The following is a 15,624-nucleotide window of genomic DNA, read 5'->3' as shown; positions in this document are numbered from 1 at the left end:
ACTCCCATATCCCTGACTAGCTAATGGAAAGATCTGTTGCTTGGGCACCATTCACACAGATCCACCATTTCATAAATCACATATTTGCCTGTGTGGTTGTAAAGAGAACAAGAGAAATAGTCTGAATTCTTCCTCTCTAGTTCTTCTACTCAAGCAAGGATTTGCTGAGCAAAATGATGTCTTCAGGGACTTTGCTAAGTGGCAGTGGAGTATGAAAAACCAACATCTGCCTATTGTTAAGGGGTGAGATTGCGAAATGAGGAATTGTACAGTTGAAATCTGGGGCATTTGTGTAGTCACTCTGGAAGTGTGGAAAATGTAAAATTGTACCAAGGTAATTATATCTACTTGGTCTCCATGTCCAAAAGAAAGGCTTTGAGAAGAAATAGAGAAGGCTATTCGTCAGTTGTGACCATTTTCTCCCATTATCTACTTTCTTATAAATGAAAAGGGCCTTGGTAAGTTTGTTTAAATTTTAAATGTAAACACCCATGAAGAATGCATTCATGATGTAAAACCTGTATTTTTAAAAAGTTTTATGTATAGAGGGTGGCTGTGTTCATTAGTGGTTGGAAGAAGACTGGAGAAAAAGGAAGAACCAATTATTGGCTCATCTTTGTAATTAGGAATCCTCTCTCCTGTATCTTTTGCATGTCTCTCTGGAAATGGGCTTAATGAGCTTACTCAGATTCTGGGAGACTCTTGGGGCCCTGAAAAGTCACAAGGACTGTCGGCTTTGACTGCAGAGAATGGGATTTAAAAGCCTTCCTCTCTCTTTCTCTCTCACTTCCTAATGGCTGTTACTGTTTAGTTTATTATTACTGTGGACAGATACTTTCACATTCATAACCCTGATGGAATTTGAGGTTTCAAAGAACTTTTCCTCAGTGAGTTGGCAAGTAAAATTCATTTCTTGGCAACTTTAAAGGCTATTTAATTAATCTCACTTGAGCCACAGTGTATTTTGAAAATTATTGACATAGTCTAGTTTTTAGTAAAGGAGTATGTTAAATTCAGAAATCTCAGTTATTCTGATCATTCCCGTTACAGGTGTGTAGCAATTAGAGTGACGTCAAAGAGTGCCCATGTGGGCTGAAAAATCCCAAGATTATTGAGGGAGGGAGTTCCTATACATTTCTCTTTGAGCAAGATTCTGGAGAATCATGACTGCCGGTTCATGTACACACACGTGTACACGGTATGTGTCTGTGCATGTATGTACACACAGGGATTAATCTTTGGGAATGCTGGGCAGGGTGCCTCACACTTTAAATCCCAGCACTTTAGGAAGTCAAGATGGGGAGATGGCTTGAGCTCAGCAGTTTGAGACTAGCCTGGGTAATATGAGGAAACTCTGACGCTACCAAAAAAAATGAAAAAAAAAAAAAAAAAAAACCTGGTGTGGTGGCAAGTGTTGGTGGCCCTAGCTACTCAAGAGGCTGAGGCAGGAGGATTACTTGAGCCTAGGAGGTAGAGGCTGCTGTGAGCTGTGATTGTGCCACTGCCCTCTAGCCTGGCCAAAAGAGTGAGACCCTGTCTCTCACACACACAAAAATCTGTGAAGACACTAGAACAAAAGAACTTGCCATGTTTCCACATGACCAACCTAAAGCAATGACCATGTTAACCTATAGTTGGTATAGTTAATGTTTTGATAATATCAAACAGTAGAGATACATTATTTTACTAACCTTATTAAATATTTTTTTCCCGAGTGGGCTCCATGTACTGTTTTGGATGTTAAAGAGCGTCATTCCTCCAAGCCCACCTTGTCTGAGTATATAAAACCCTGCTCAAGGATCTTCTCTAAGAGGTGAGCCTAAGCCTTGTTCTTCTCTCCCAATAATGTGCTGGACATTATTTCCTTAGTAAGTTCCATCAGGGCAGAACTCCCAGTGATGAAACAGTATCTGCCATCTCTTAAGTTATTAATAAATACTTGTTGGATGAATGAATGAATGCTGTCATATTCTTTTTTATATTCCACTCTTCCATCCTACCTTACTATATAACATTACTCTTATTTGATTGGAGTTTCTTTGGGATAAGGATATTGTATTTGTTCACTCAGAACTTATCATAAAACTTGGCATAGAGTAAATGGTCAATACATCATTGTTAAAGGTTTTTTTTTTTTTTTTTTTTTTTTTTTGATGGAGTCTCGCTCCGTTGCCAGGCTGGAGTGCAATGGCGTGATCTCGGCTCACTGCAACCTCTGCCTCCTGAGTTCAAGCGATTCTCCTGCCTCAGCCTCCCAAGTAGCTGGGACTACAGGTGCACGCCACCATGCCCAGCTGATTTTTTGTATTTTTAGTAGAGACGAGGTTTCACAACATTGGCCAGGATGGTCTCAATCTCTTGAACTCGTGATCTGCCTGTCTCAGCCTCCCAAAGTGCTGAGATTACAGGTGTGAGCCACCGCACCCGGCCTGTTAAAGGTTTTTAAAAACATAATTGGTACTTCTTGGGCATCTTTTGTATGTGAAGAATGTTGCCACTTCCAGTCACAATCATATGTTGATCATCACATGGGGCAGGATAAAATTTGGATCTACTGATCTCATCAGAGTAAAATACAGTGGTTGAAGGGCTGCAAAGACAAACATTCCATAACACAGAAATGACTGGTTTGGAAATATTTAAGTCAAGAATTTTTTAAAATGACCCTTCCAGGCTTTCCTGTGACACCTGGATGATGCTGATTGCTTATACTTGAATAATAATCTAGAGCTCGAAGGCTTCCTTCCTGAGTAGTCTATGTGATCAGCATCTGAGATGCAGGCACTTCCTGGGACAGCTCTGCAGGAGATGCCACAACTGTTCTGTTGACACGCAGGGACTGTACCTTGTCCTGTTCCCAAATGGAGATGTTTTTGCATCCTGTGTGGTTTAAAATGCAAACTGATCTACTAACTTGAGAGGATAAAAAGGATCTTACAAGATGGACCTGTGACTTTAGGAGATAATGATGCTCTCAAAGAAAAAAGGAGGAATAATCATATCCTGGGTGATTCCTGGATGTGGTGCCCCCAATTCAAGTGTCTATGAGAGTATTTCTTATTTTGGGTAAATGTCTTTTGCCCACCTGGTGGTCATCTGAATGAGACTTGCCCGAGTTGCTCTTTAGCAAAGTGGAGCTGTGTTTAGGCAAGTTTGGTGACAACATGGACATCGACTGTGGACAAATAATGATGGGCACTCCTCCTACCCCCACACCCCTCCCCGCTGCAGAAGGACGGCTTCTGGTGTAAAGACCAAAAAGCAGAAAAGCAAGAGAAAAACTAATTTTGTGTTACAGATTTTCAGTGTGAACCTTCTAACTGCAACATTTACCTAGTCTTTCAATATTCTTTCTCCCTATTCCACTGTCTAGTCAGCATTTCTTCCAATTAGCTTCTCTCTAATCATGATTGCCAGCTATTGAACAAATGCACTACTTTTGGTGACTTCCTTGTGATAATTTAGACACAATAAGCACTTTTATTATATTACTTTTCCCTTGAAAATACTCAATCCTTTCTTTTTATTTTGTATGCTCTAGATATCAAACTTCCTGAAAACTTTTTCTAATGAAGTCTGAACAAATGTCAATTTAAGAAGTCATGAACCTCAAGGGTGAATGCATTTTACTTACTTCTAGACTTATTCCAGGATCTTGACAAGAATGGCATGGGGCATCCTCAAATTAATGTTGCAAGGTATTCAAGGGTCCTATTGGTTTATGTGAGAGTTGTTTAGGCAGCTAACACAGGACGAGAAGGTCAAAGAAAAATACAGTTAAAATTAGTATCCCTTAACACCTTTTCAGTTGCTAAGAATGAAGTTTCCCATTCATCTATCAGTACTTGCTTTTTGCCATATTGATTTCTCAGATGGAAAGGTCTGGGTGGGGAAGAAGGGATTTGGCATTTCACTTTTTCTAACTGACTTAGATCAGGTTTCCATCTTCTCCTTTCAGGTTCTGTTAGGATGGTGCAAAAGCAATTGCAATTTTGCTATTAAAAGTAATGGCAAAAATAATTACTTTTGTACCAATCTAATAGTACTCTAAGACACTTAAAAAAATTATAACAAGGAATGGTCAGCATAATTTTGAAGTTTCTTCCAATGTTTGTAACCAGTGCCAAGGTAAATCTATTCATGTCCTTAGCTCTTCATAATTCTGAAATCCCAGCTCTGAACAAAATAGAAGTTTTTTTTGTTGTTGTTATTTATGGTATAAATTAATTTCCTGACAAAACTGGATCTCAACTGATGCAAGGCTATTTATAGTCTATAATAATCTCATGTCATGTGACTGTTCAGATCTACTGCTGAAGAAATATTAATATGACTGGTTAAGGGTGATGTCCCAGTGGTTGATGTAGTTACAAAACCCACCATAGATAAATTTTGTATTTTTTGGAGACAGAGTCTCACAGGGTTTGGGTTAAGGAACTGAAGACCTGAACTATACTGTGAAAGTAATGTTTTTTCACTTACCTGCCAATTTTAAGCCACAATCATTGGTCCAAAGGAGATGAGAAAACCATTGATGTATCTTCAAGCAGGCAACAGTGGCAATGACCCGGCTTGCTCTGTCCTTCAAAGAAAGTTTTCTGCATACTTTTGAGTGCCCCCCAACCAAACAGCACTCTCCTCTGGCAAGGTTATTAAAAATGAAGCTGAGGCTGATTAAGAACATATTGCTTTATTTCTTGGTGGTAGTAATTTAAGGCTTTCTAGATTCATACAGCACGCAGTGATTTGAACATTAGAATTAAAAAAAAAAAAAAAACAGAAACAAACAAAAAAAAAACAATGAGCATTCAATTTAGCAGAGCCAGGAAGGAAGCAATGTTTTAAAACAGATAAATTTCCCACTGAGGCCTTTGGTTTGGTCTCTAAAAATCTGCTGGGCTGTTTCCCCAGTAACCTCCACCATAGATTCCCACCCCAAGGGAGAACAGAATGGATGAAAAGGAGACTGGGAGAAAAGGAGAAACTGGCAAGATGGTATGTGTTGGGCAATCAGTGTGAACAGTCAACTTTGTCTCATGCTTGAAGACAGTTTAGGCGATGTGGTCAGGGGTTCATTATCTGGATCTGCCTGCTCATTCTCAGAGTATTAAACTAGCTCACTCGGAAAACCCCAGGGCCAAGGATTAGAGACAATTATTTGTGACACCCAAATCCTGAAACTTCAAATAGGGTCACAAGTCACAGAGCTGAAGAATGCTACCTTCAACTTCTTTCATGGTTCTAAACTCTGTGGCTGTCACTAGATCCTGGCCTAGCTAAATGACTCATTTCCCCCATGGCACAGAGCCTTAATTACACATGTAAGTTGATGATGTTGATTGGATGGGAGGCCATGATGTATGAAAGAAACCTCCTGGGCAGATGCCACCTCATCACACTAACCTCTCCATCCCCCACAGAAGACGCCAGTATGCACAGGAGCCTACAGTAGGAGTGCAGTTGTCAAGGATGTCTAAGTTTGACAAATTCAGCATAACTGGCTTGGAGATGCAGAGGTTCTGCGTTTGGATAATGGGCACTTTGAGAAGGAAATAAATGAGAGGTTTCAACAGTAATGAAGGCGGGACTTGGCTAGAGAATAATTTGGGAAAGGCCCTGTGTTAATTAACAAAAGACAAGTGAATTTCGTGAAAACGAGCAATGGAATTTCTTCTGGCTATCTGACTTCAGGCAAATGAGGCTAGAATATAGACTTCCATCCAAATAAGATAATTTGAAATTTCATCCATTCAAAATTCATACCTTGTAATGATTTTAATATTCCATTCGAAGGGTCTGGTTGGTGGACCAGAGTCTAAGTCATCTCAGTGTGTTCCCTCTTCCATTCATCTGGTATTTTTGAGTGAACAGAATTTAAACACCTGGAAGTCTGCTTTGCATTCTTTGATGGAAAACACGCAGACAGCCATGGAGGAGGCACACAGGGTGGCAAGTCGCAAAACTAAACACTTACAAACTTAACCCCAATAGGCTTCATGTGATGAACTCTGGATGTATAAAGAAATAAATAGATGAGAAGAGGCCAAATGCAATCTGAATGACAAAGAACCGAGGCATCTGTCTCTGCCAGCTGTAGGACAGATGTGCCTGAAGCATGCCAGGTGTGCAAGGCGAGGGATTAGAAAAACTTTTGAAGATATGTGTTCCCTTGGGCCTTGCTTGTTAATTAGAAATTGCAAGGGCCTTTACTCCTATTTGAAAACGCTGAGTAAAAGCAACTGAGGGAGGATCTGGGCTTTGCTGTGATTAGGCGTGCTGGTGCCTCACTAGGATGGTGTGGAGGGGGGAATGCAGAAAGTATTTGTGTACAGAAATGACAGCATCCAGCCTGGCAAAAGAGGATGTGAGGAGGTGGGAGAGGAAATTCTCCCACTGAAACACACAGGGAAGTGGGTGATTTGCAGCCAAAGGACATACAGGACCCTTTGTGCACTGATGTTGGCCCTGCACAATCTCCTGAAATCACGCCTATCCTCAGAATCAATTCTCCTGGAAGAGGAAGATGCCTGGGTGCTTCTATGCCAAGGTGGTTCTGTGTATGGGCATCTCTGTTCCCTCAATGCTATAATGGACATGAAGCTAATCTTTGGGCTGTGTGGCTTCTGACTCGGTGCTGGAAGCTGCAGCCCAGAGCAGTGAATTGCTCTGGCCAAGGTCACAGTCATTGGCAGAGCCGGGGGTAGACTGCATGTCTTTCCCCAGTTGTTTGCCGTAATGAATTTTTAAAAAAGACCTGAAAAGTATTTTGCGTATGCAAAGTGCTATGATATTGAGTTGACCAGAATGCCCATGGTTGTGGGATTGAAGAGGGTGACTTAGGTCAATGAAGCAGTTTAGAAAGGAGGTCTGGAGAGCACTGTGATTCTGATGATGGGTCCTGGCTGCTGCTTTAGGAAGGGAGGGTGTGGCCTTAGAGAGGGGTTTGGAACTGGGGGTGTGTGGCCTGTGTGTGAGGGACAAGGCGGCCTCGGGGGCCTGAGCGGAGGAGAGTAGGAACCGTGATCAGCCTGCTGAAGTACATCTTTCGTGAGAAGAGAAACTTCCTACAAATGACCTGACCAAAATGCCTGTTCACTGTTTGCCTTGCTTCGTTTCTTTGGCCTCTGTTGCCCATGAGAAATGAGGAAAAATAAAGGCCAGATTCCTAATAACCTTCCTGGAAGAAAGAGCTGCTATGACTCGGTGTCGGTGCTTACATAAGCTGCTTTTAAAAAACATTTGCTTTGTTCAGGTTTGTGTGAATACAACGCCGGATGAACTCTGTCCCTTCAGAAGAAAGCCGGGTTGGTGTGCTCGATGACACAGCGCTTGCAGTGGCGTTTGACAAAGCGCAGGGCCTCCACGGAGACCTCGCAGTCCTGGACATTCAGCGTCTGGAGGTCAAAGCAGTTGGCGGCCACGATCTGCAAGCCCTGGCCGGTGATGCTCTCGCAGGACTTGAGGCTGAGCCGCTTGAGGTTGAAGCAGTTCAGGGCCAGGCACTCCAGGCCCGTGTCGGATACCAAAGGGCATTTGCCGATATCCAGGGACTTGAGTTTGGTGCAGTTCTTGGCGAGGTACTCCACGCCGTGGTCCGTGATGCCCTCGCAGCCCCTCGCGTTGAGGTAGCGCAGCTTGCTGCAGTACTTGGCCACGTAGCGGATGCCCACGTCTGTGACCCGGCCGCAGTGCGCGATGCTCAGGTACCGCAGGCGGGACTCCAGTTTGGCGATCTCCCGCAGGCCGAAGTCGCTGACGAAGCGGCAGTCGCTGACGCTCAGCTCCTTGATAGAGGCGCAATAGATCATCAGGTAGCGCAGTCCCTCGTCGGTCAGGCGGACGCAGCGGCGCAGGTAGAGGTGGGTGAGCTGCGTGCAGTGTGCCGCGATGGTGTGCAGGCCTTCGTCCTCCAGCACGAAGCAGTCCGTCATGTCCAGGTAGCGGATGGAAATCTGTTTGCCATGTAAGGGGGACAGTTTAATGGAGGCCTCCCGGGTCAAGCTGATGCAGGTCACTTTGGAGCACCCTGCACAAAGAGACAGAACACAGGCTCAGAGCAACCTGCGAGCAAGGGAGCCACGCCCGGGGATTCCCTGGGGGATTCCTGACCCTCGCCCAAGTCTGGGTCCGAGGCTGACGTTACCCCTTCCTGTCTTGGTCTCTAAGAGAAGAAAAGCAAGAATGGGTTCCCCATATTTATCTGATTATTTAACTACATTATTTCTATTATCTGGGCTTAAGGGGATTGGATCAGAAAAACCACGGTTCCAATTTTCCAATTCCTGATCTGTCGTCTGTCCCTGCTTGCCTGACATTTAGCAAATCAATCCTTCTGAGTATTTCCTTTGTCTTAAAATAGGAAGGATCACATTCCCTGGGAGGCAGCTGGGATGGAGAAATGAGAGGATGTGTGTAAATATCTTGCCTTGGCCCTGGAAAGTTCCAGGAGCTCAGTAAAAGTGAGTTCTCGCACTGCCGTGGTTTGGAAGCTCCCTGGTCCAAAGTGAGGTATCAAAGACAAAGCTCGGGCATGTACCTTGGTTTAGCAGAAAGAGCACTGGGTTGGGAGTCACACCTGGTTCAGGCAGGAGGCTTAACGTTGCTGCTTCTCAGAACTGTCCTTTATGCAATGGGAATGAATAGGTGGTGAGCCGACATTTCAGATATAATGAGGATGCAACGAGAGAACAGATATGCATGTGCTCTGAAAACGCTATGGGAAGTGAATATATTAGTCTAGCAAGGTGACCTTCTGTCAATTGAACAGGCCTTCTGAGTCAATTCAACCCTCTTTAGCTGAGAAAGAACAACTGTGTTATCTGGATTGTTGCTGTAGCCCTTGAACCAGACTCCCTTCCCTGCCCTTAGCTCCTGCAGTCAATTCCCCACACCCCTATCTGCCAGAGGCGTCTTGGAAAACGGAACTGGAAGCTTGCCCCTGTGCAAAGCCTCAGGATGGCGCCCGTTCACTCCAAGTGTCCTTGAACCAGACTCCCTCCCCTGCCCTTAGCTCCTACAGTCAATTCCCCACACACCTATCTGCCAGAGGCGTCTTGGAAAATGGAACTCGAAGCTTGCCCCTGTGCAAAGCCTCGGGATGGCGCCCGTTCACTCCAAGTGTAAAATCCAGAGTCTAACAGGGCTCCCAAGGATCTGCATCCCGGGGCTCTCTGACGGCATCTTTTACCTCATTCTTCCAACCCCACTGGCCTGCTTGCCATTTCCCGGACACCACAAATGCTCTCCAGCCTCTGAACACTGGAAATGGCTTCCCTTAGCCCTCCCCACTTCCCTAGGTCTCAGAGCCAATCTCAGCTTATTGAAAAATTTTCCCCAACCATGCTTGTGTAAAGTAGCATCCCCTGCTTCCCTCCCCTTTATTTTCAGGAGTCTTGAACCCTGGGTGGCATTATAGATTTATTTATTCACTTATTTATTTGCTGTCTTCTCACTCTGGAATGTAAGTTTTGAGAAAAGGGACTTGGGGCTGTTGACTGCTGTCTCTTTCATTCATGGTTCATAGCTGGTGCTAAGTATCTGCTGAATGAATGAGTGGTTTATAGAGGGAAAAGAGTCTTCCATAAGAGAATCAGATGAGATCATCCAATTTCCAACATTTAAGTGTCTTCAGGACTTTGACCTTGGCTGAAGTATACCTACATTGAAAAACAGTTGTCTGTTTTATAGTTAATGATAATGTCTTTTATTTGTATTGAAACACGAAGTTCACAAAGGGCTTTTATAAACATTTTCTTACCTGATTGTTAGAACAATATTTATGCTCAGGAAGGTATCTTTAGATGCCTCTCTAAACATCGTTTCTAATCTCCTAAAAAATATGTGTGCATAAGTTATATATGTACATACTATATGTTATAATTTATATATTTATATATAATAAATGAAACACTCATTTCATGTATATTTAAGTTCTCTATACATTACTTTATAAAAACATGTACAGCATATTTATAGTATATTAATATAACTAATACCCATAGTCTATATTAGGTTAGTGTAAAAGTAACTGCGATTTTTGCAATTAAAATAGCAAAAACCGACTGGGTGTGTTGGCTAATGCCTGTAATCCCAGCACTTTGGGAGGCCCAGTCGGGTGGACTGCTTGAGCCCAGGAGTTCAAGACCACCCTGGGCCACATGGCAAAACCCTGTCTCTACTGAAAACACAAAAATTAGATGGGCATGGTGGCGCGTGCCTATAATCCCAGCTATTCAGGAGGCTGAGGCATGAGAATCGCTTCAACTTGAGAGGCGGAGGTTGCAGAAAACCAAGACCGCACCACTGCACTCCAGCCTTGGTGACAGAGCAAGACTTGATCTCAAAATAAATAAATAAATAAAAGACAAAAACTGCGATTACTTTTGTACCAACCTAATACTTTATAAATAAATGTATATTTTTATGTATTTCATTCTACTACCGAGGCTGTATGTATATTTTTCATTTTCTCTCTGCTCTTCTCCAATCTCTTGGGCAGTTCTACAGCTAGGTGCCTCATTTCCGACACTTCTGCACCTTGGCTGTTTCACGCAATATCCAAGGCTTCCCAGCAGCCTCATAATAGTGCTAACAAGGACCTTCCTCCCACCTCCTGGTAGGCTGCCCAGGAAACTCTTAGGCACTCAGGCCCTGGGAATAATGAGGTTCAAAAGCCACGTGCTACCAAGTCAAAGAATTTCAGGAAGGAGTGAAGCACACACTCCAAAAATGGAGAAGAAAAACAGCTTGTCAGAGGCAGGTCACACTGTTCCAGTGGGCTTTGTGGTTTTGCAAAAGGTCCCTTTTAGCTTTGCAATTTCCCTTTGTTTCGAGTTTCTTTCTTGAGGCTGACTGTAATCCTGCTTGCACTGAATTTGTTTGTCTATAGTAGTGATTGGCCATCTGTGACGTCTGTGACACCCATAAAGCCACTTTGTTTTTCAAGATCATATGATAACCTTCGCTCCTAAACTTTTGGTTCTAGTTTCCTTTCTTTAAAAACAAGATTAGCAAAATCTGCTACACTCCAGGGAAGATAATATATTCAGTCCAGGAAAATGTATACTTTGCTTTTGAAACTGAATTCCAAATTTCATGAAATACTTGTTCAGTTCAGTTTTGGTAAAGAGACTATTTTATAGGCTTGTATTATTTTAGATCAATAATTTTAGATTTTAAATTTTGCCCAAACTCTTACAGATTTGCTAGGTTTGGGTTGAAAAGAAAGTAAATTGGTTCATGGCTCAGCAGGTATTATTTATGATTAGTTCACACATTCAAACATTATAGACATGGAGAGAACCTTAGAAATCATCTAAAATAAACATCATTTTTTAAAGATGAAGCATTGCAGGCTCAGTGAGATTATATGACTTGTACAACCAGACTACAGATAAGTTTCTTGGCTCCTCATTCCAAGACTTCAATTTAGAAAGGGAGGTAAGAAATGACTATGATGTACCATAGAGCTGATAAATTACACAAGAGATATACAGTAGAAAATGAAGTGAACATTCAGACACTGGGCATCCAGGGGTCTTTGGAAACTTGGAAGCCACCAAGGCATGATTTCCAAAGGGGTCCTTGAAAGAGAGAAATAATTTGGATGCATAGATGTGGAGTGAAAAACAATTTGTATATACATTAATAGATATGGGGTCCAGGTAGTAAGATAATAGACAAATTCCAGAGAAAGGAAAGCAAGGGGCAAGTCCATGGGGGGCTTAGGGTATCCATGAGGTGAAATTTAGGGTGTCTGAAAGGATTTAATCAAAACCAAGGCAAGAATCGTCTCTTGGGATGAGATCAGGGGCCTGCTTTGACATCTAGGGTAAGTATATAAATATTATTCAATAGGGAATAGACAACATAGGTTGAACAAATCTGTGCGGTTTCTTCAATTAGTCCCAGATTTCATTTAGCTTTCACAAATATGCTCTTTATTACCACTTCCTCTCATTATTAGGGTGATATCTCTACCTCTTCTGGGGTGTAAGATGATTAAATCAATGAGGAGCAACTACTGACTTCCAGGCAGGTTAATAACAAGGACAATACGACAATGACAATGACAGCTGTGATTTATTGAGTGCCTACTACATGGTTCTCATCAGAGCATGTGTTTGAGAACTTAACAAGTCTTAACTCACTTAATCCTCCCAACCACCTCATTTTTACTGATGAGGAATTTTTAACTGTTGCACTGCAGCTTCCTAAATGCCTGCTTACAGTATTAACCAAAGGGAACTTTAAACCTTTTAGAAGCCAAAATGACCATTTAAAACTTTGAGACGACTCTGTTCACTTAATTACAATGTCATAAAAGTGCAAAAATGAAATATGACATATTTCCGCCCTTATAAAGCTCAAAGCTCATCATGAGTTGAGAATTGCAAGTCCATCAGTGCTCTAGCTTTCCGTACCCAAAAGGCAGACACCCAGAAAAAAAACCCTTAGCTCACTGGGGGCGAGGCAGGGAAGGCTACATTCAGGGGATGCCTGACTGGAGGTTAAGCAATGAAAAGTCTGTTCAGAGAGTTCTCAAGGAGGGGCAGTAGGCAGAGGAGGAAGAGGCACACAAGCCAGAGAGGCATGCACACATCATTGTATGCAGAGACAGGATGTGTTTGGGGACATGCAGATAAGATGGTTCCACAGAAGGGATCATTGAGTGTATGCAGGAAAGAGATGAAGTTTGCACCTAAGAAGAGCATCTTATGAAGGCCGTTACATGCTCTGTGAAGGAACTTGAATTTTTCCTGTAGGTCATAGGGAGCAATTATTGGAGGTTTCATGCAGGACAGTGAATGGTTAGACTTGTAGTTTGAAACAATTCCTCTGGAGGCAATGGAGATGGGTATAAGAAGGAATGGTTGGGGAAGCCTGCATCCAGGCAGTCAGACAGAGATGGACTCAAGGCACTGGGGAAATAGAGTCACCGGAACAGGATTCTACTGATTGGGTAGGATTAGAAGGAGAAACAAGGATGATTCCAGGTCTCCAGTTAGAGAGGTTCTTTCTGAAGCAATATTATTTTTAACACTTATGACATTTTATATTTTGAAAACTGGTTGAACAAACCTATGGGGTTTCTTCAGTTAATTCCAGATTTCATACAGCTTTCACAAATATGTTATTATCCATTCCTCTCGTTATTGCAATATATTCATCAATATAGTGCATTGATGTTTAATGCTACCATCAATAAAAGGTAATATGTGATAATGACAAAACAATACAGTTGTAGTCATTTTCAGTGACTTTAAAGATAGCTTCCCAGATAAACATTTTCTGCATGCTAGGGATGGGATAGGCAGTCTCATCTCCTTTGGGAGAATTAAGCTCTAGACCAGTGATGAGTCTTCCAAAGTCAAGTTTACTGCCACTGAGAACATGGCCACTATCAGAGCCCAGCTGTAAAACTAAAGAGAACCAGGCATAATGAAATCAACTGTGGTAGCTCTCTGGCCTCTCTGCATCAACATAACAATTTCCAGATGCCCCCAGAACAGGAGGGCACCCTTAGTAGGTGCTGATGACAAATCCATCCTCATGGCCTGTTGAGTCTTTCAAGATCATCTATCTGAAACTTTCTCCCATATGTGGGATTCTGTGTTCTTAACCTGGTGAGCTGCAGATTCCTGTCACTTTTATCTCTATGTATACAGATCACTATTGTCATCAGGAGACATGAGGGGAGGCTACACAAATATATTTGAACTTTCAAAATAAGCAGGTTAACATACAGGACAGATATCAAGGCTTAACAATGGTTAGTCAAGGGGCCAGGCAGGATCACACAGGCTAGAAATGCAAGAATTTCCATCCCAAATAGCAAAAGTGGTTTCTGCATTTCTGAACTTCAAAAGGACCCTCCAAAAGAGGGTACAATTAGTTGCAGTCTGTATTAAGAGTGCATAGGAAGCACCTTTAACAAAGATAGGGATTCCAAAACTGAATCATTTTCTAATCTAAGAAAATAAAATAAAATGAAATGTTTATAAAATGCTCCAATTCTTAGATGTTAAAGAACCCAGTCCTTTGTCATTTTTTTTTTAAATGAAGAGGAAACACATCTAGAAAAAGCTGTGAATTTTCCTAAATCACAAAGTTTTGAAACTTGTTTCCGCCACATCACAACATTTTCTCTTTCCAGAATTCCTTGGAGGAAAAATGTAAGAAAACCTCGTGGTTTCCTGCTTCTTGATGCCACTGGCTACTCATGACTAACTGAACATATGGCTGCTATGGTTTTGTCTTGAAGCCAGCTGAAGTAGAGGAGCAGCGAGTTGCTCTCTAGCACGGAAAACAATCTGCAAAAAGTAATGGGCTGTCATCTGAAATATTTTCAGATGTTGGCTTTTGAAAGAGAGAGCAAGCTGAGAGCCGGCTTTAGCTCGGATTTTGTTGGAGGGCATCACTGGCCTCAGATGCTTGTAAATCCCAGATTCTGTTTATTCACCCATCATAGTGGTTTTTACTTCTTGACCCTTCCCCCAAACTCCCTGAGGTTGCTGGTCGTGCTGTTGGTTTTTTTTTTTTTAAGTCCCTGATGCATCTTACATATTGCAGCCTCTCGAATGTCCATTTTGTGACTAGGCAGCAAATGAGATAAGAAGGGGCTGTTAGTCCAGCCAGATCATGTCTGGCGCCTAAGTGTGAGTCTGGGCTTTAATTCTTCCTGCCTGAGAGAGGTTTCCAAGCAAAGCAGCCATGCTGGGATTTCCTTCGACTTTTTTATTTTTATTTTTTCCAGAGACAGGGTCTCACTCTGTCCTCCAGGCTGGAGTGCAGTGGTATGATCATAGTTCACTGCAGCCTCAAACTCCCGGGCTCAAGTAATCCTCCTGCCTCAGTCTCTGAGCAGAATAGCTGGGACCACAGTCTCATACCACTGTGCCCGGCTAATAATTCCAGTTTTTGTGGAGAGAGGGGTCTCACTTTGTTGCTCAGGCTGGTCTCTAACTCCTAGTTTCAAGTAATCCTCACGCCTCAGCCTCCCAAAGTGCTGGGATTACAGGCGTGGGCCTCTGCGCCCGACTTCCTTCAGTTTTTAAAAGAACTAAAGATTTAATTCAATGGACCTTGCCCTTGCACTATGTAATTGAGAATTTGTTTGAGAAAAGATGCAGGATTAACCCAGAGGTAAGGAGAATGCTGGTGAAATCTAAGGAGACACTACAAAATGGCAAGTGATTGTGAGCACAGCCCACAGCTGAGTGTTTTACCACCCACAGTGTGCACCGTCTGGCCCATGGTATGAAAACACATGAGGTCATATTTACAGCTTGGACACAGATTCCAGGCTCCAGGGACCAACAGTAAGCGGGTGCAAGAGTAGTTTCTAAGCTAACTGTGCTTGAGTTAGCCCTTTGTTTCCTATTTCTCCACAATTAGATACCCTGTTTGTGTTATTTATGGTTGCTGTGAAGTAACTGTGAGAGTTATGAAGAGTAAAGACATTTAAAAGTCATACTAACCTCAACTCCCAGGCAAAATGTGCTAGAATTCCCCTAAGAACTCCCCTAAGAAGTGGACATTATTTGATGAAAGGGGAACTTGTGGCCTGCAGGGTCATGATTCCATAGAGACAGTTTCTCTGCAAAAGCCAGCCTCCCTACCACC

The 15,624-nt window shown here is 42.6% G+C and overlaps 1 protein-coding gene across 1 annotated transcript in view; it reads right to left on the bottom strand.

Moving 5' to 3' along the window:
- Positions 1-4,671: 4,671 nt before the first annotated feature.
- FBXL7 (F-box and leucine rich repeat protein 7) overlaps positions 4,672-15,624 on the bottom strand; it is a 429,739-nt gene continuing 418,786 nt past the window's right edge. Inside the window, exon 4 of the mRNA XM_033178823.1 lies at positions 4,672-8,026. Within this exon, the coding sequence (XP_033034714.1) occupies positions 7,290-8,026 (737 nt within the window). The 3' untranslated portion in view covers positions 4,672-7,289. The remainder of the gene's footprint in view (positions 8,027-15,624) is intronic.

Source organism: Trachypithecus francoisi, unplaced genomic scaffold (assembly GCF_009764315.1).
Source record: "Trachypithecus francoisi isolate TF-2019V2 unplaced genomic scaffold, Tfra_2.0 Lachesis_group2, whole genome shotgun sequence".
NCBI lineage: Eukaryota > Metazoa > Chordata > Mammalia > Primates > Cercopithecidae > Trachypithecus > Trachypithecus francoisi.
The sequence above is the reverse complement of the archived record's forward strand: the minus strand, read 5'-3'. Positions and strand labels throughout refer to the sequence as shown.